Below are 19,196 nucleotides of genomic sequence, written 5' to 3' on the forward strand. Positions count from 1 at the left end.
GAAAATTCTGGATGCTGTCTGATTGTCTGTCTGTATCTCATTTTATTTTATTCTGAACCAGTTGATTTTTTTTATTGAGGAAAAAAAAGACACTGTCAAGGTTTTTACCAAATAATTTTAATACTATTTTGCCAAATAGGATTGCAGACAGGAGGATTGCTGCTCTCTCCTCTGCATCCTTTAATCTCCTTTGCCCTGGAATTAGTTCTTATGCCCATTAGATTCTCTGTCAATGCTTTGAATGGGCCGGAGCAGTGGGCCGCCTATCATCACTTAATCGGGCTCATACCATGACGGCGTGTGGAGGTGTATTTGAGCTGTGGGACTTGTATTTAACCGGTATTAAGGGAGATTGGGCTCTACATTTGGTGCTCCACCGCTGTATAAAGACCTTAATTGGTTCACACTAGACACGGGTCAAACTGATCTGCTGGCTTAAGGAAAGTGGAGTAATTTTTTAGAGTGAAATGCTTGGGCTGCATTTAGCTGCTATGTGTATGTGTGACACTCGCCTGATATCCACCTGCTATAGATCTGTGGAGAGGTAAGCCTGCTCACATAAAGAATTCATGTATTTAAAAAAATATTTTAGTTACTAATTGACTGCTATTGTTACTAATTAGAAGTAAAGAAATTCAAGAAAAGTTGAATGCCATACTGTGCTGTGGGACATTGCAAAAAAATATACTTCACATTGTTACTCAAGTTTTATTTTATTACCACAAAAATAGTCAGTCATTTATTTACTTTTATTTACATTGGTTACATTGAGTATTTTGCAGTAATACTTCCAAAGAGTAATGGAACTCCACATAAAAATTGTCTCTGAACATAGACGTCTGGTTAACATATAAAAAATTATTCCAAAAGGAAATTGGAAATGCGTTATTGCAAAGTGTCGCCGTGTTTTACAAAGTGCAACGCGTGTCCTAAATTTAGCCTGTGTGTATGTGACACTGGCCTGGCATGCACCCGCTAGTGTACGCCGCACGCCAGCCATCACGCTCGCTGGATAAAGGCTGCTAAAACAAGGACACGGGAGCTGATAAATGGGTCATATGTGAGCTGAGGTAGCCATAACACATTAGGGCTAGCGTGTGTGTACCCAGTGTTACGTGGAGCAAGAGTAGGATTGGGAGAGAGGGGGGGGTCATGATGTGGTTAAACAAGACGACAGCTGAATTAAGTGAGAGATGCTGAGGTGACTGCAGGGACTCATTAGCAAAGGCTTCAGTGCTGCTCTGTGCATCCTCCCCCGCTCAACACTGTCCATAAACTCACCCAAGACATGTTTGGTTTTACTCAAGTCCGACTTCTTTCTTCCTTTTCCACTAAATCCCGAAAGTCCCAGTGCACTAGCCTGTTTTAATTACTAAGAATCTTCTCTGTTTTTTGCGCGGAAGAGGTCGAGCGGATTAAACCCTAGGGCTAGTCATTAACAAGATTAATCAAAGTGGGGTCTGAAGCACGGCGTTGGACAGGATCATTGTCTTCCTATAGCCAACTTTTTATTGGTGTCACTAATGTCTTTGATGAGCTTCTAATCTAAAACATCCATATCTGCAGCTCTCCTGAGAGTCCACAGGGGCTTCATTCACTTGAATTAATGTTACACTCTGGCTTCTGTAATGTCACGGGCAACTTTCTATTAGCAGCATTGCACCACTTTACATTATCAACTAGTAGTACAAGGGACCTCCACCAAGGCGTTTTCCCCCCAAAAGTTTCAGGACTTTATATTGACCCACAAACCCTTTTTATACCCCATATATTTTTCCCTCAAGTAATAAAAATTCCAGCCATCTCTTTTTGAGTTTGCCTGCTGTAATAGACTAACAAATGGAAACTAAACAATTTTTCATATTGCATCTCCAATGTTTTTTGCTTCAGGGGGATTACATAGACGGTAGAATTCATTCTAAAATTCATTCTCTTCTGGGAGTAACTATGCATGTTTTTGGACAGAAGCGACATGCTTACTACCCACATGTAAGAAATTATAATCTATTAACCTGGGAATTGAGTCTACCACTCTGCCAAAGCAAAGCCATCCAACAGACCGAGTTGCATTTTAAGCACATTCCCAGTCTAACACACAGACTGACAGGTCAGCCTTCGATGACTGTCACATCTTGCAGAATCCCCCTGTAAAAACCTAAAAATGATCCCTCACAAAAGAGGGCTTTTCTTGGAGAAACACACTTTTGGAGCCAAAAAGCACTGCGTGTGATTGAGGCCCCCTTTGAAAAGCGGCTGATTAGTCCTGATTTAGAGTTCCAGATCAGATTGGAGTAATCTGAAAGAGCCTATTCTCCAAATGTCATCATCCGTCATGTGTAATCCACTTAGGTTGGTGCGTAGGTGTACTGTGTTTGTGGAAATCTAATAAGACACAGCTGCGCGGCTCGCTTCTTACACACGCGTCTTGGCATTTTGAGCATGACAGCAACTTGGGATATTTTGTCATCGCTACATTTCTGTCAAGTAAAAACCAGGACATAAGGCTGAATAATTGAAACGATGAGCTGTTTTGCATTATTCACAATTAGCAATCATGATACTTCAGTGGCTGTTTTTTTAAAGTCCAAATGACAAGATAAGGATTTCTTCTTGTCCTTGCTGACGTACCGAATGCGGCCTTATAGAATAATACAGATATGCCACGTGAAAGTTTAATACCTAATCAATATTTATACTCTGAGATTTCCCTTAGAGATTCCCCGACTGTAGCATAAATGTTTCTGTAATGTTCATATCAGAAATGATCAGAAATAGGCTTTTACTGTACTGTACAGAACTGTTGGGAAAAGCCTGGTAGTCTTTTGTTTTAGAAGAAGTTGAGTAGAAAGAAAAAAATGTCTTAGCTATTTTTTTGCTCTAAATGTTGGCTGCAAGTGGCCTCATAATTTATAAGACACCTCACATGAAACCTTTATGAGAGATCTTGGAAAAGAGACAAAATGGCAAACTGTAGAGGAGCTCCAGTAACGGTCCAGACTCGAGTTGTTGGTGGATCAGCTGAGGTAAGTGGGTCAAAATAAACTTCAGCTTTCCCTTTTTATTTCCTACATCAACTTAATGTATTAATAGGCACACAGTTTAGACAGCTTTGTGCTTTGTGCTAGACGCTCTCTGAAAGAATGTGCATATTAGCGAGTTTGCCTTAAGGACCCTCTCCAAAACTGGCATCATAATCAAGTGCTATCTATTGAACCTCAATACCTTCATACCTTTCAATGGTAAAAATAGTAAATTAAAGCATCAAAATTATTCCATAAACCCAAAATGTACTGTCTCGTGCATCCATCATCGACGTCTAACTCTGGTATAGTTGAATACAGAGTTCTATCTCTCTTTGCATCTCTCTCTCTGCAACTATTGAACTATACACATCGCCACTATTGGCCAATTTGACCAGCGTGTTTATCAGAGGTACGGTTGGAGAAATCAAAGTACGTAGACAAAAACATGCAAACACACTCAGTCTCTTCTGGAGAATCCACACCTGGACCTTTGTGCTGTGTGATATGTTTTAATCACTGCACCTTCAGGTCAGAAGGAGTGATAAAAGCATGTAGGCACAAACTAGCCCGAGACAACATGGTTAAAACGGAGTTGGACAGTCCCACTTTGTACACCTTGTAGCTAAGATCTTTCATGCTTCACACAGAACATAGGCACATGGTCTGTGCCAGTGTCTTGTGCAGAGCAGCTAAGGTAAGTGGGTCAGAACAAACTTCATCTTTCTTTTTCATTTCCTCCATGAAGTTAATGTATTAATAGGCACGTAGTTTAGACAGCTTTGTGCTTTGTCTTAGATACTCCACTGAAAGGATTTGCATATTAGCGAGGTCGCCCTAAGGAACCTCTCAGGAGTTCGCTTTCAAATGTGCCTCTACATGTCATAACAAGTGGGATGCATGTCAGACTCGAACCTTTTTCCAAGACACCCACCCACCAGCCGCGAACCCACTTCACAGAGCACCAACCCCCCCGTTCCACCTCCGCCCCTACTTCCCCCTCCCAGCGCCTTCGGCCAAGCACCTCGCTCTCACCCACCACAACAAACCGGTTCCATTTAGAGTGCAAAGGTTTCCGTTTAACGTAGAAAAGAAAAGCCCTGCAACTACAAACACAACGCAGCTCAAATGTAACTAATTCAATTCTTCGGCGCAAAGAAACCAAGCTCATAAATAAGCAATTCCTTAAAAACAGCAATGAGCGAAAAGAGACGTTTACTGAAATACCTTGCATGCATATACATGGAGAATCACATTAAGAAGAAGGATTCTGGCTGTTTATGTGTGAATTTATACAACCGCAGCAATGCAATTACAGAAAAATACAGTGGTTAGACATGAATGTGACAGCTTATGTCACGCTGATTTCGAACACCACACAGCCATATTTTTGACACTTTTGACCCAATGAAGTGTGCAACTTTGGACACTGGGATGGTTGATATCGAACCGTTAAAGCCTGATGTTGTAATGTTCCTTATCTCATTGTTTCATTGGCTTGCTTTATTGATTGCTAGAACAATTCATTTATCAGTCATGATAGTTCATAGATGTGTAGGCCTTTGGTAAAACATGCACCCGATACCACAGAAAGCTGCTGGCAGGAAACATCCTGCTCCGAGGTGACAGTGAAAACAAGTGCCTCTGCACACAATTGACACAGTGATAATGATAAAGTGCCTGTAGTTATTGTCTGACATCCTCCTGCGGTCCCGCTGTGAGACAGAGCCTGTAGAGCGGCAGTTCCTGTCTGTTCCTGGTGCGGGGCCCTGCTCGTGTGTGTGTGTTTGTGCATGTGTGTGTGTCAGGAGCACACTGTGGAGAATGCTGCTGAAGGAGGTCACAGAACACCTGGGGGCAGGAGGAGGGGGCATCACAAGAGCAGTCTGGTGACATGGTAACTCACCCAAAGCCTGTGTATCACTGTACCACCTACAGTGGATTAGTACATGACAGCTAAAGACTAGATTATAGCACACAATAGGCTCAGCTCATCCATCACCGCTGCCTTTTGTAACAAACGCTCTTTGTATGTCAGAGTGGGCCGAGCGGCTTATCAAAACGCCTCTATTCAACCAAATAAACGGTTGAGTTTTCCTGCTGTGTCACCATCTTCCTTATTATGTGGCACTCTGTGATATCAGAGTGAGTTAGATGTACTCAAACACAGACAGTCCTGTATGTCATTATGGTGCCGCTGACCTCTGCTGCTGCTTTCTAGTCTCTGTGATGCTGTGCTCCCGCCAACAGAAACGCTTTTATTTTTTCTCCTCTCATGGTTCACGTGAGGTGACCGGCCCCCCAGGCCCAGCCCCTCCCTCCTGTCCCGGGCCTTGTTCACACAGCTCCACTGAGGCTTGTAGGATCAGCTGCGTGTGAGCCCAGCTGAGGTTCGCGGCCTCACGTTGCTGCATTTTATTTGTGAGTGAGCTTTTGACCTCACACTATACGCACACACATATATGTACACACATACAGGCCTACATGTGTGTGCACACACTCACCTGTTCAGACTCCAGCCTGCACTGGTCCTGGCTCTGCTCCAGTCGACCTGCTCCTCCTTCATGTACAGCACAGTAGCAGCCCCTGAGGCCCTGACAGAAAGCGCTAATGCTTTATGGCACGTTTCGCCCCAGCGCCGTCCTCCTCCATCGCACATCTCTGCTCTGGATTTGCTGACACTGGGAATGAGATTAGAGCAGCCAAGGAGCGGAGGCATTCAGACTGAAATACAGTGATGACAGCTATTCTTCTGTCGTCCTGAGGGCCGCAGCATTGTGAGGGTGCCCTGGGCCTATCTGAAACAACAAAGCAATAACCAGGACCAGAGATGAAGAACAAACAGGGCTATGGCTTCAACTACCGTCTTCCTCCTAACCACTGTTTGACCTGTTGGTCCTCGCTTTAATTAAGTGTGAACAAGTTTCAGCTCTTTGTGTTCTATTTGACCAGCCTTTTACTCCTGTTCCCTAGAAACTAAAACCTCAGGAGCTATTACAATATCCTTTGTGTTAATAGTTAAAAAACATTGTGTAGTCAAACACTTGGTGATGTAACCATGAAATCGTCTGTTTTCTTCCAACACAAACTTAAGTTGTGGCTCCCGAGTGGGTTTTGTGGATCTTTTATTAGTTTTGAATAGGAACTACAGTTGCTGCTTTTGCCTTTGGGCTTTGCAATGGTTGCACCAGCAGAATTGTATTCTTTAGTAAGATAGTGTGAAAAGTTTGGTCTCCCACCAAAAAGTTCCTTGCGATCCCGCTTTACATGCACGATCTTTGATTTCTGACGATGTAAGATCAAATTGAGCTGCAAGTGTGCTCCCTCTCTGCCTTTCAAGCTGCTTCAACATCACGGCGTGAAAAAACAAAGACGGCAAGACGGAGCGAAATCTGAGGCGTTCTGCCACTCAACATCCCCCATTCACCAAACAACAGCGTCTCCCTGCCACTACAAATACATTAGCAATCAATTATTTATGGAACACAGTCAGGGCCTCTTTAATCTTTTCCTTTTATCCAATTAAATTGTCTAAGCATTGGAAGCCTCTATAGCTCACAGGGAATGTGCAGCTTTTAAAAAGAGAAGAAGAAAAGACTTTGCTTTTGACTTTCCATGTAACAGAGGAGACACTTCTGAGGCTGAGCAATGAAAGGGAAGAGACTGAGTCAAGTGTAAATGAACCCCCTCCTCCTGCCGCCATTGCATTGGTTTGTACAGGAACCATTTGAAGTGGGATATTAAGACTGTGGTTCCATTCTGGGCGCAAAGGGACACTGGGGAGCACGGGCCTTTCATGATTCCTTAATGCACGGCTGAAATAGTTGGAAAGTATTTGGGATCAGCTCCACTGGGTAAATACTGTGTTGCTGCAGTTGTGTCTTTCCATTATTCAGCACGTCCATTGAAGTAGTGACTCTAAATCGCTCACTTCGGATGGCGCCATGTGAAATTATTGATGTCCTTGTAAAACAATAGTCTCTTCGATTATAGAGTAAGATTCAAATTAAGAAAGAGAGACTTTTTTAGGGTGAGCATGCTGATATTGTCTGGGAATGTTCAACTTCACAATATAATAATGGTACAAAAGCAGTTGGTTCTTGTGAGTAGTGACTGGAAATTATGACTAAGAGTGAAAGGGGGAGGTATTAGGTAAAACATCAAAATTTGGAGTAAAAAGTAAAAGGTAAAACTCAATCTGTCTTCTGTTGGAGAATAAATTGTAGTAGCCCAAGAGTTGAAAAGAAGAGACCTGATGCTGGCGTTCAGGACTCGGGACCTGGAGTCATGAACCCTCAAGACATTGTAATAGTATTGTTCATTCCAGGCTAGTGCCGTCCAGTCTGGCTACACTTCAGAGGGAGTATTATACCTATGATGATGTAGGCCAGGATAACAAGGACTGAGCTGGCAGTGAGTGCTCTCTGTACAGCACAGCAATGCAGCTTCCCTAACATCTTCCCCATCACTGTGCACTGGTTTGTCACTAGAAATATGGTTTTACTCCTCGTGCCCTCACTATGGTAAGCCCTTCTTCCATGTATACACCAGATAATAATTATTTTATTACAAAATTAGTTGACTACTACAATTTTATATATGTTTCCTCACCAAACACCATTAGATACAATTACAGTGCCTATACATTCAGTTTTAGATGTGACTCAAAGCTGTAAAATACAACAATAGATTTGTGGCTGATGTGATATGACATTTTCTATACTGCGGACTAATTGGTTTGCCCCTCTTGACCGTGACCTGTTGCGTGCGACGTTAGCTAACACAAAGCACATATATGGTGCACACAGTGGAGGTACAAAGACCCTGCTGTCTGGGTCCGTTACATGATGCTCTTGTGTGTGGTCTGACATCACTCATACATGTGTGGCTCCCCACTGCCTCAAAGGGATTCTCCTCATTGTGTACATGCGTGTTCATCTACTGAGCTGTATCGAGTTTATTCAAATAGCTCCTGAGGGCTCTGTTCGATCACAGACAGCCAAAAGCAAAAGGATTTCCGAGGCGGGTTGGGTTTGTTTAAAGTGTGAACCCTCTGGGATATGTTTGGCATTCCCATCCACTCAGAGAAGGACGTCCTGTGATGTGGAGGCGCTAACAGGCTCGGCACGCTGCGATCCTGGGGCCCTCTGAAGCGATTACCTTCCGCTCACACCCACGCGCGCCCCTCACCCCCCCCCCCCCAACCAACCCCCCAGCCCCGAGAGACGTGCCTTTGTTTAATCTGCCTCCCGTACAGAAGGTAACGTGCTTGTAATTGAGGTGTGGGTACAGATGTTAGAGGGAGCAGAGCGATGTCAGGAAACTTGTGTTGTAGTCAGTTGAAATCAAGGCCTGTCGGAGACCAATACGCGAACAATGGTATGGAGATGGAAGCAAGAGCAAGAAAAACAAACGGTCGGCAACTACAATTACAGTTGCATTAGTCTGACATCCTTCCACTTCCAAATCACTTGACAATTTTGTTTGTTTATCTCAGTTGCCTCAGGTGTCTTTGAGCAAATCTCTTGGCCTATAGTCCTTTAGTTGATGGCGTCTTCGTCGGACACATTTTTTATTGGTTGATTCATTATTTTATAAGATTCTAAGGATTAAGAGCAGAAAAGAGAATCCATGGAGCGACTGCAGTGTTACATATGTTTTCAGTTATGAAGATGCTAATTCCTTGTACTTCTCTGTATACAAAGTTCCTAAGGTTTTTTAGAGCTTTTGCCACTCTTTTAGTCAATGAATTGATGCATAGGGCATGTCTTTATTCAATCAGTTTGTTTAGTTGACTATAGGCCGACTAATCTGTGCTGTCAGCCCCTAGACAACACGTGGTAGTTTACATGTAATAGGTCCCAGTCTTTCCATTTGTACAACAACCGACATTTCTTGGTTAACATCACCCCCTAAATGCACAACTCGCCCGACCACCCACCGTAGATCTGATTACACCTTAAAAGGCCTACATTGCAACAACAGAGGCCATAATCTAAAATCTCTAAAGAAGGTTCTTCATTTCTTTGTTTCAAACACTTCCAGTAAAATATCAAAACACATCCACAAACATTGTATTTTGTAAGACTTGCTGAAAAAAAATTGTCTAGCGATTCTGTGAGCAACTTTCCTCCGTCTCCCTGGATAAGATAATAAGTGATGTTAGATTAGAAAGACATTAGCAAGCCTTCCAGTCATGCAGGAATCTCATCTCTTCAACATATAAAAGTTCCTCTCTGATACCTGACACGCATCATTTGAGTTTTTGATTTGAAAAACGCAGAGTACAAGTGTAAAAAATGGCTAGATCAGATAGCATATCTCTCTGTCAAAATGCTTGAACTGCTCTCTTCACAACAGCCCATGTCAATCACTGCAAATCAGTCTTTAGATGCAGCAAGGAAGAAAAAAAAAACATCCCGAAAGATCCATAGAAGAATTAATTAAATATACTGTATCATTTTGCATCGGCCCTTAGATGTGTCAAAAATAAAAATCTTTTTGAAATCCTTATTATTGTAGAGATAGCAGTAATTAAATTGACAGTGTTATTAATTGGGTTGAAGATAAAATGCATTGAGTGGAGGACATCTTAAACTCAATTAAAGATATCGCTCACTCAATTAGAGATATCCCATTGCCATGTCTCGCACTGCGCAATCAGCCTCCTCTCCACGCAATAGTAGTATCACTTTTTACACAAAGACGAACTTGGACTTGTGAAGTTTTCCTTTTATCGAGACTTTTTGAAAATAATGTTGCCGTGTCAGACTTTTTTTGCCGAACTACATGGCATCTTTAAAGAGGAATAATTGTAGAGTTTAATCCTTGCTTATCTGTGTTTTGAAATAGAAATGGCAATGGAAATTAGGCACTTCTGACACTGACGCGGTTTTATTGAACGGCAGGATATAGTGAAGCAGGTAAATCTGATAAGTCTTTGTTCTGTTGAGACTACTACTTCTTTAGAGTGCCTTAGGAATTAGTTGGTAAAAGTTATTTGAAATTGCGGTTAAAAAGTTGGGCATCAAACACTGTACTTTCCACGACCTAAATGTAATAGAAATACACTTACATTGAATACTATGCATTCATTTACTGTGCAATTTAGTTTGACCAATTCCCTTAATACCAATTATTTTTATTAAATTGTATTTTTTTTTTCAATTACATTTGCCAGTGTAACAAACCAAAATGAGAAGAATAAAGAGCCCTTTATATCATCGTAAGAATATTGACTCCACTTGAAGAAAAAAATCTGCAATAAGTTTAACCTCTATTACTAATGTACTGCTTTTTGTGTTGAAATAAAACTATATATTTGACACACTTTATCTACATTACTACTTGGATTACGACTTGAAATAGTGAACGAAGGTCTCTCGTGCAAGGAAATCCTCTTCAGAAACCAGATATTGTGTTAATGAATAAAATGAATGAATACAAACTGTGCCCGTACCTCAGATTGTTGAGCGTTCAGTATTTGATTGTGACTGCTTTTCTATGTGTGCTGAAATCTTAGGAGTTTCTCAAAAGATTGTAGTTATTTTTCCTTTCAACTTACTGCCATAAGTATTTAATAAGTCGCACATAAATTCTTACCTGTTTATATATTCAGTGAAAATGGCGTGTTCTTTTTAGTTTTTCTATCTTTTCTATCTTTCTGTCTTTGAATTCTCAGAAGCAGCACATCTCTTTTGTGCATGAACAGTATATACTTGCATTATTGATTGAATCCTAAACTTGTTTTAACATAAATCACTTTGCGTTAGTGTGTGTGCTCCATCTGGCCTGACTATCTCTTCCCTCCCTCTCCCCAGGGCGCTGTGCCAGCTGTGGAGAGAACGTGGTGGGCGAGGGCACCGGCTGCACGGCCATGGACCAGGTCTTCCACGTGGACTGCTTCGTGTGTATGACCTGCAGCAGCAAACTGCGCGGAAAGCCCTTCTACGCAGTGGACAAGAAGGCCTACTGCGAGCCCTGCTATGTGGTGAGTACAAACAACTGGTCGAGTCTTGAAGTTCTCTCTCTGAAAAGGGGAGGGTGGGTAGAAGCATTAGAAAATTGGCAAAATCCTCTGTTTTGTTGTAAGCGGATACATTGTCCATAGAAATGTATGAGCCAAAACTGTGTAGAATATAAACAGAAGAGTCGTGGAACAGCCCCATTAACTGCTGTTAAACTGTAAGAATGCTTTTGAAGGAACCCAATTTCAAGTTGTTAAAAGGTTCAGGCAATAGTATTTTTATAAGAAATGCAAAGGTAAATTCACAAAGCTGATAATTATAAGATAAATTCCATTCTATATATTCAGCTACTCCTGAATCTGTAGTCTGTTGTATGTACAAGGTTTGTGGATGTCCAGTCTTACTCAAATTGAATAATCTTGCTGTATTTTTTCACTAATTAAATATAAACCTAGTTAAGAAGCATTTGTTATTTTAGTTGTTGTTGTAGTTTTTATTGCCACATCTCAAAACATATTGGAAGCAGAGGGCCACAGACTGGTGGTCAATGCAGTGCGGTGCTTTATACAGCTTTGACGGAGCAGCTGTGTATTAATAAGACTTGAAACACATTAATTTTAGGTCTGTATCAATGTAATGTTTGAGAATATAGTGGTACAAATAGTTTAATTTGCTGTTAAAAGTACTGCTTATGATCAGTTGGGTCGGTTCAGCAGGAGGCCTGAGGGCCAATACAAACTGGTCTGAGGGCCGCATTTGGCCCCTGGGACATAGTTTGGACACCCCTGGTGTAGTGTCTGTTAATCTCACAATGATATCCTCATTACAATGTATTATTTTGACCATGACCCATTTCCCATCACCTGATCTCTACCTAAATGAGTTCATTCATGTGGCTACATGATGGTATGTGTGTTCCCCACATTCCTCTTTGCATATTGTAGCACCATGCTGACAAGAAACCTTAATTTTGTGTTTTCTTCTTTTAAGACAAAAACGTGAACATGAACTATAACCCCACCATCTTCATCCATCATGTCTTCAGTGTGCATCAATAAAATAATCATAGTTTTGACCAATTGCTATACATAAATTTGCGGTAGAACTATTAGTTTTGACAGCTGCCTTGTCACGATTGGTAATTTAATACCAGTGACCCTGAGAGCTTCACCAGCTAAAAATACACATAGATGGGTTAAGAGAACTGGACAGGTTACAGGTTAAAGGTCAGCTCTTTTTAGATTTGGCAAAAACTTGACAACGCAATGAAAAGCAAAAGTTTCTCAAACTGAATATGTTGCTATAGAAAACTATTCAAGTTCAGCCAGTTCAAGGATAAAACGACATGACTAAAGACATGCTCTGCCGATCAATTGGTCAAATGAAATGGAGCTTGGCAGGTCTCAAATCTACTATGTATCTATGTATTTGACCCAAACTGCACTCACAAGACTACATCACAGGAGTTCATGCAAAAACATCAATGAATGCAGAAAAGATACTAGGAAACACTGTATGTATATAAAGACAGATTAAAATGTGAATCATGAGTTAAATCTGCTTTTTTATGTATAAATACCAAAAAAATACAAAATCTTCAGCTAATTCACTTACTAACTTCTCCTTTATGCTATTGTCCCAGATAAATCCTTAAACTCTAAATACATTTTGGTCAACTAAGACTTCATCGACCAATTAATTGACTAAACAACTAAAGGACTATATCCCTACTGGTCAGAAGTTCATTGTGCTTAAGTGTTACTTTGCTGACTGGTGTAATTACAAAGTGTTGTGGTTATGCCTTAATACCTATGTAAGTTCATACATATTGTTCCCTGTCTTTTGTATTGGACAAACTGATAAACTTGTCATGCTGCCTTCCCCATATTCTAATCACATTGTTTCCACATTAGCTGTCTCTTTATGGGAGAGGATTTCATTTTATCATCTTCTTGGTGAATTATTTGATGAATGCCTTCTGAGCGCTTGATGCAGAACGATCTCGGAGTTAAATGGTGATAAGCGCGGCGATAGACTTAAAATGCAGCCCCTTATCGAGGCCCGTCAGGACGGTGGAGGAATCTAACATGGTATTACTTGTCTAAATGGATCAGATAAGACTAAGACAGCAGTTTCCCCTTTCAGACGCCCGTTACATCATTCAAAACTCACTCAGGATGTTCCCAGCAAGTTATTTCAGACCAACTTATTTTAATATCTCCATTCTAAAAAAAAAAAAAAAAGAAAAAGAAAATCCGTCTGCAGAAGTGAGAGTGCCCTTGCACAACTTTGTCTGAAGTTGGATGTCTTCATGCAAATATTGTTGCATTGAAATTATTTTCCCTTAATACATTTAAATATGTTATAGTTGTCCTTTGGTTTGCCACCGGATGTGTGGTTTCTCGTATGTCAGGAAAAAAAGCCACATTTTTGTAAATTAAACTCATGCAAGGCAAAATAGGAAGTTGATAGACAAATTAGGAGATACGGTATTTGGTTTTAAAAGCAAGTTCTCTTTTTGAGTTATAAGGATGCTTACACAACCAAGTCGAAGAGGCAAAGCTGTGGAACGAGTAGTTGGATTGTACGTTTTGTTATTACATACATGCGTTAATACATTCACACATAGTCATTTCTTTCTCAGTCATGAAACTAACTATGGTCATATTAACTTACCTATGATTTTAAAAGCATGGATAAAACTTAAATGCATGTACAAAGACTTAATTAATAATGAACAAATAGTTTAAGAATGATTGAGGCTTAGTATGTACTTAAGAAGGTTATAGTTTTAATTAAGTAGTTACTAAGCCTGAATCATTCTTAATAAACTATTTGTTCATTTTCAACATAGGCTTTGTTTATACTTTAGAAAAGTGATTAAAAGTGTAGTTATTATGTTGTTACCAGATTTTTTTTTTTTTATTCACTGTTGGATTCATTGGAATTTAACACAGTACTATCCCTAGAATATATAACAAAGGTCATTTTAGGTCATATTTGTTTTAATAATGTTAATACAAAAACAATACAACTATTTTCCACATTTTTCCTTGTGGATATTTAGGTAGATTGTAATGCCCATGCTTCATGTATCCAGTTAGCCTGCGATCCAATATTTGCTTTAAAGACATCCATTAGTCCATTCACAAACATAAAATCCAGCATCCGAAAAACTGCATACATTTCCTCTTTTTCTTTTCATCATTTGCAGGAAACGTCTGTGTCCCGTTCCCAGCGTTTGAGCCATCCTCTAAATCACTCCCCCCTCCGAGGCACTCACAGAGATTGTACTTGTCTTGTCTGGAAGTTCTCCAACTCCGATACATGCGCTAAGGACCAGCCGGATAATTTAGGAACTTTATGTATGCATTTCATCAGCATAAATGTTCTTCTGGCACCAGATCAAAAGCGTGGGGCAAATCTGAATTTCTTAATGAAAGTAATTTCTGCTGCTTTTATAATTCCCATACTCCGGGTTGTGGTGGCAGTGCCATTAGGGAGCGCTGTGTCTTTGGAGAAACGTTTCATCCCGGAGAGAAAAAGAGGAGCCAGAGAGTTAACTCCAAATCACACAGTCTAGGAATGTCCCACAGGCCAGAACCGACACACTTGGGTTATGGCTTTTGGGACATTTTGTGTTTAGTCCTAACATCACTATGTAGCTTATAGATTCAGCAACTGTCAATCTAAACATGAAAGTATATAGTGTTGTGATACATCAATTCAATTTGTTGTTGTTTTTTTGAGCAAATTAACAAGTTGGGCATTGGCCATTGTCGTAGTTCTTTTGTCCATGTCACACAGTGCTACAAAATTAGTATATTTCAAGTTGTCATAAATAAATAAAATACATTGGAATTCAGTAAACCAAACAAAAATAACAAAAAATAAAATAAACAAGCTTTCTTTCCTTACCAAATAACTGCTCACTGTTTGACTGCTGCTTGTCACACTAGAGTAACTGTTAGTTTTACTTCATATAGTAACCATTATAATGCTGTATGTGACATTGCGTTTTAATAATTCAACATACAGCTCTATTGTTCTTTTGTTGATTATTTTTTCTTAACCTTGAGATGCCGTTAGCTGATGCCTTTGAAAACCTTCGAAACATGCCAGGATTAAAAATCTGAATGTACCATAACCATACCATAAAATCATTTACATGAGAAAAAAAATCTCTTTATTAATCATCCTTGAGTAGTACAAAGCATAGTCCTTATGATCCATGCAAACATCCATTACAGCAAGGCCATCTGCAAGTGTTCATTTTATACTATAAGTTTCATATAACCATTACCAGCCCCTGTATTTCTGCACCTGGGTCATACAGACATACAGAAAGTTGTGTCTCTTGGTTACTCGGGGCGATTTGAATCAAAATGTTTCTTTCAGATATCATCAAATACGTTCAGTAACTGACTCACCCTCAGCGCACCTGCATCAGTCTTGTGTTTTCATCACTTCTGTCTCTTCTCAGCTCTTCCCTGAACGCTCCGCTATCGTCTATCTTATATCACTGTTTATTTGAATACATACTGATGGGCGCTTTGTAATCACGTTCATATGAAAATACCAGATTTGTTCTTGTCCAAACAACAGGGCCGTTCACAAACGCACAACAGTAATTGTTATTTTCACGTCCTCTGCATATTGTCCACTTTGAAAGATTACTCATCTTGGGGAAAATTGCACAAGAAAGGCATTTTTCTGACAGTTTCAACCTTCATTTAACAAAAAGAAATGATCATTTATTTTTGTTACTGTAATCATAACTATTGTGAATTTTAGACCCTGGCCCTTGTTAACATTATGGTTGCTAGGTAACAATTATGGAATTACCTCTACATGTTATTATTGCTTTTTGTGTCCAACCAAGAAGTAAGATTATAAGTTTCAGCAAAATGATAAAATTAGAAAAAAAAGTAAGATTTTTAGTAAAATCTTAAATATTATTATCATATAAATCTGTGAAACCTGTTCCCCCACTTTGCCTCCTCTCACCTGGACTCACCTGTGCCCTCTTGTCTTTTTCTGTCTGGCCAAAGCTGGAACATTATCAGACTGCAGCAAGGTAGATACCATCTAGTGGTGATATGTGAGAATGCAACATGCTTGGGTCTGCCAATCTAATTACAGGTGGTAGCTTTAAGTAGTAGTCTCACTTTTTATATGCAACTTAAACTATATACATCTGGACTTTGTCATAGAAGTCATCTTAGAGGTTGTTTTTTTTCCTCCCACAAGGTTGCATACCGCTACATGACAATGACAGATAAAATATTTCTCCACACTCAGCTCATTCTTCTGTGTTTACTGCGTAAATCTGTGTACTGTGTAAATCGCGCTTTACAAAATCAAAGCTTTCCTTTTACTCTGAATACTATCTTAGGTCTATAACAAACCAACATAAGATCCATTAGTGAACGTCTCTTGTTTCATTGCATCTTTTTGGGTGCATGGTCTTGTACCGGGAGCACAAACGTGTATGTTTTGGATACATTTAGAGCAGAGAGGGTTGGTAACACACAAGTTAATAGCTGACCAGGGCTACTGTTCTTGAACCCATTTACATTATTGTCATATTTGTTGAATATTTCGAAGGCATGCCATTGGACCACTTTTTGTATCTAGTTAATTTGTCTTAAAAAGCCTGCGTACTTGGCCTTTACTCCATATCTGCGTAACTGTAAACAGACTCATTCATCACGTTTTTTGAATAGTAACAACTAACAAACAATTATCAAATCTCTTTTGAAGTTCGCAGTTTTGTTTTTTTTTCTTTTACCATTTGCCTTGGATGCTCTAATATGCAGTACATTTAAGAGTTTTAACGCAAGGTCATGCACAAGGGAGCTGGGCTTCATATTCACAGGGCAATCATAAAACGATATGGCAATCTCCACAAAAGATTCATCTATTTCTTGCTTCTTTTGACAGTTTTCAGAGTGAAGCTGAGGTCACGAACACCAACTTCTGTGAATGTAATTAGGTTTATTATCTACTTTGGCCTCTCTTTTTCAAAGTGATGGTCTTCGGGCTGGTCTCGCTCCACTCAGTCTTCTCTGGTCTATTGTATGAGAGGAAGAAGCCATCTCTCAAGGCGTGACCCGCAAGTCACCAGGAACCAATGCTTTTGATTGACAGATGTGGTTCCAAATGCCTCTGTAGGACTGTTTTGGAAAGAAGCAATGTCAGTGGAGTAATTCACCTGTTCATCACCTTTTTATTCATTTTTTTTTAAAGACATGCTTTTGTTTGTTTGTTTTTACTTTTAAAACTTTAAAAAGTTATATTTTAAATCCTGCACTTGAAGAAAAGGCACTTATTTAAAAAAATGATGGCTCCACAACCTAATGATCTCATTGAGAAATATACTTCGAACATCTTCTCTACAAAAATAATTAAAATATTTCACACATTTTGGAGTTAATACAATGGAAAATGCTTTCTTCTTTTTGCCTCCCTATCAAAAATCAAAATTGTCTTATTGTCCTATTTACTTTTGTGCTATATGAACAAGTTTTTTTTACAAATCAAAAATTCGCTTATTGTCCTATTTACTTTTGTGCAAATCAAGTATATATATTTTTAAACTAGTTTAAATACAGTGTAGTAAATTTTTTACATCCTCAGGCCATCAGCTCTTATGCTATATTTAGTTTCCATCAGTGAACCCCAGCACACATCCAAAACACAGGGAGACCTCAAGAGGAGCCTGTAGTCTGCACTCACACATTCACACAGGGCAACACAACCCGATCTCAAAAGTCAACATGTAAAAGTGTATCCAAGCGTCACAATTCAATACAGTTTATATAGTGATATTGTGGAGCAGTCCACAGTACAAAATACTGCCTTTTCTATAATAATACCCTGAGGACCCTCATGCAACACAAAAGCTTTATTTATTTGGGTGAATGTATTACTTTGTATCAGTATTTAGCCATTTAGAATTGTTTTAAAACATTCTATGGAAATATACAAGGAAAAGCATTACATTTAGACTTTTGAATAGGAAATTCTTTCCCACTGCTTTCTGACATTTTGTGTGTTATTAGTTAACAAAGATCTTATCATCATGAAATAATGTTTTATATATATATATATATATATATATATATATAATTATTATAGTGTAAAATTCTAATATTGTCACATCTGTAGTATTTAAACAGTGCAGCCCAGGTGATGGTCTCAGAGTAACTACATTTGACAGGCCCGCGCCCCCTCACCTGTCAGGCTGTGTGATGGATACACAGGTAGGCAGGGCCCCATATGCCCACAGTCACATGATCAGGCCAGATGTGAGGCTGCTGTTCAACCACTTACACACAAACTCTACTACCCACATACACTAATACACCACTGCATACAAGAGCTGTCTGCGTCATCAAATATTCATGCCTGTCTGCATTAGCTAGCACTTGTAATTGAGTTCTGTATATTCAGACATGATTAACTCGGTCTAATTCCTCAAAGGAGCACACCAATTAGATCGCACTTGCACGAATAGGATTTCACATCTTAGCATGGCTCTGCGCTTGCCAAGACAATTACAAGTGAATATGATGTGCAGTACGGTGGCAGTGACGCAGCTAAAAACACACAGGTCCTGATTACTGACCTCACAATAGCACAAAACGTTCCATGGGCAAATCTGAAAAGCAGAAAATGCTTTTTTAAAATGTATTTTATCAAAGTAAAGAACGATTGAAAAAAAAAAAGATTGAGAAAATGGTGCCCAGAAGTGTTGTTATGAATGCTTTCAAGTAGTAGTAGTTTGACAAAAAGTCACACAGTGTAATCAGTGAATCATGATTATGGAGGTCACAATATAATTGTAAGAACCAGAAAAATAAAATATTGTGAGAATTTTAGATGAAAAAATTACGAATATATATATATTTCATAGCCCCTCCGTGAGCTGCCACCTTTATGTGGTGGATGGGTTTGAGCACCCAAATGATCCTGGGGCCCAGCCGGGCACAGCCTGAAGGAGCCACGTGGGGCCGTTCTCCTGTAGACCCACCACCTGCAGGAGGATCCGTGAAGGGCCGGTGCAGAGAGATCTGGGCGGCAGTCGAAGACGGGGGCCTCGATGACCGGATCTCTGGACATGGAGACTGGCCCGGGGGATATGGAATGTCACCTCGCTGTGGGGGAAGGAGCCTGAGCTTGTGTGGGAGGTTGAGCATTAATGACT

General features: G+C 39.8%; 2 protein-coding genes across 3 annotated transcripts in view; one reads left to right on the forward strand and one right to left on the reverse strand.

Moving 5' to 3' along the window:
- zbtb11 (zinc finger and BTB domain containing 11) overlaps window positions 1–19,196 on the reverse strand; it is a 505,104-nt gene that overhangs the window by 343,005 nt on the left and 142,903 nt on the right. The window lies entirely within an intron of this gene.
- The window catches only part of lpp (LIM domain containing preferred translocation partner in lipoma), a 154,127-nt gene that overhangs the window by 112,442 nt on the left and 22,489 nt on the right, over window positions 1–19,196 (forward strand). For both annotated transcript variants that reach the window (XM_033964915.2, XM_033964916.2), the window contains one exon: window positions 10,841–11,010. In XM_033964915.2, the coding sequence (XP_033820806.1) occupies window positions 10,841–11,010 (170 nt within the window). The remainder of the gene's footprint in view (window positions 1–10,840; window positions 11,011–19,196) is intronic.

This window comes from Periophthalmus magnuspinnatus, chromosome 4, assembly GCF_009829125.3.
Source record: "Periophthalmus magnuspinnatus isolate fPerMag1 chromosome 4, fPerMag1.2.pri, whole genome shotgun sequence".
NCBI classification, from domain to species: domain Eukaryota; kingdom Metazoa; phylum Chordata; class Actinopteri; order Gobiiformes; family Gobiidae; genus Periophthalmus; species Periophthalmus magnuspinnatus.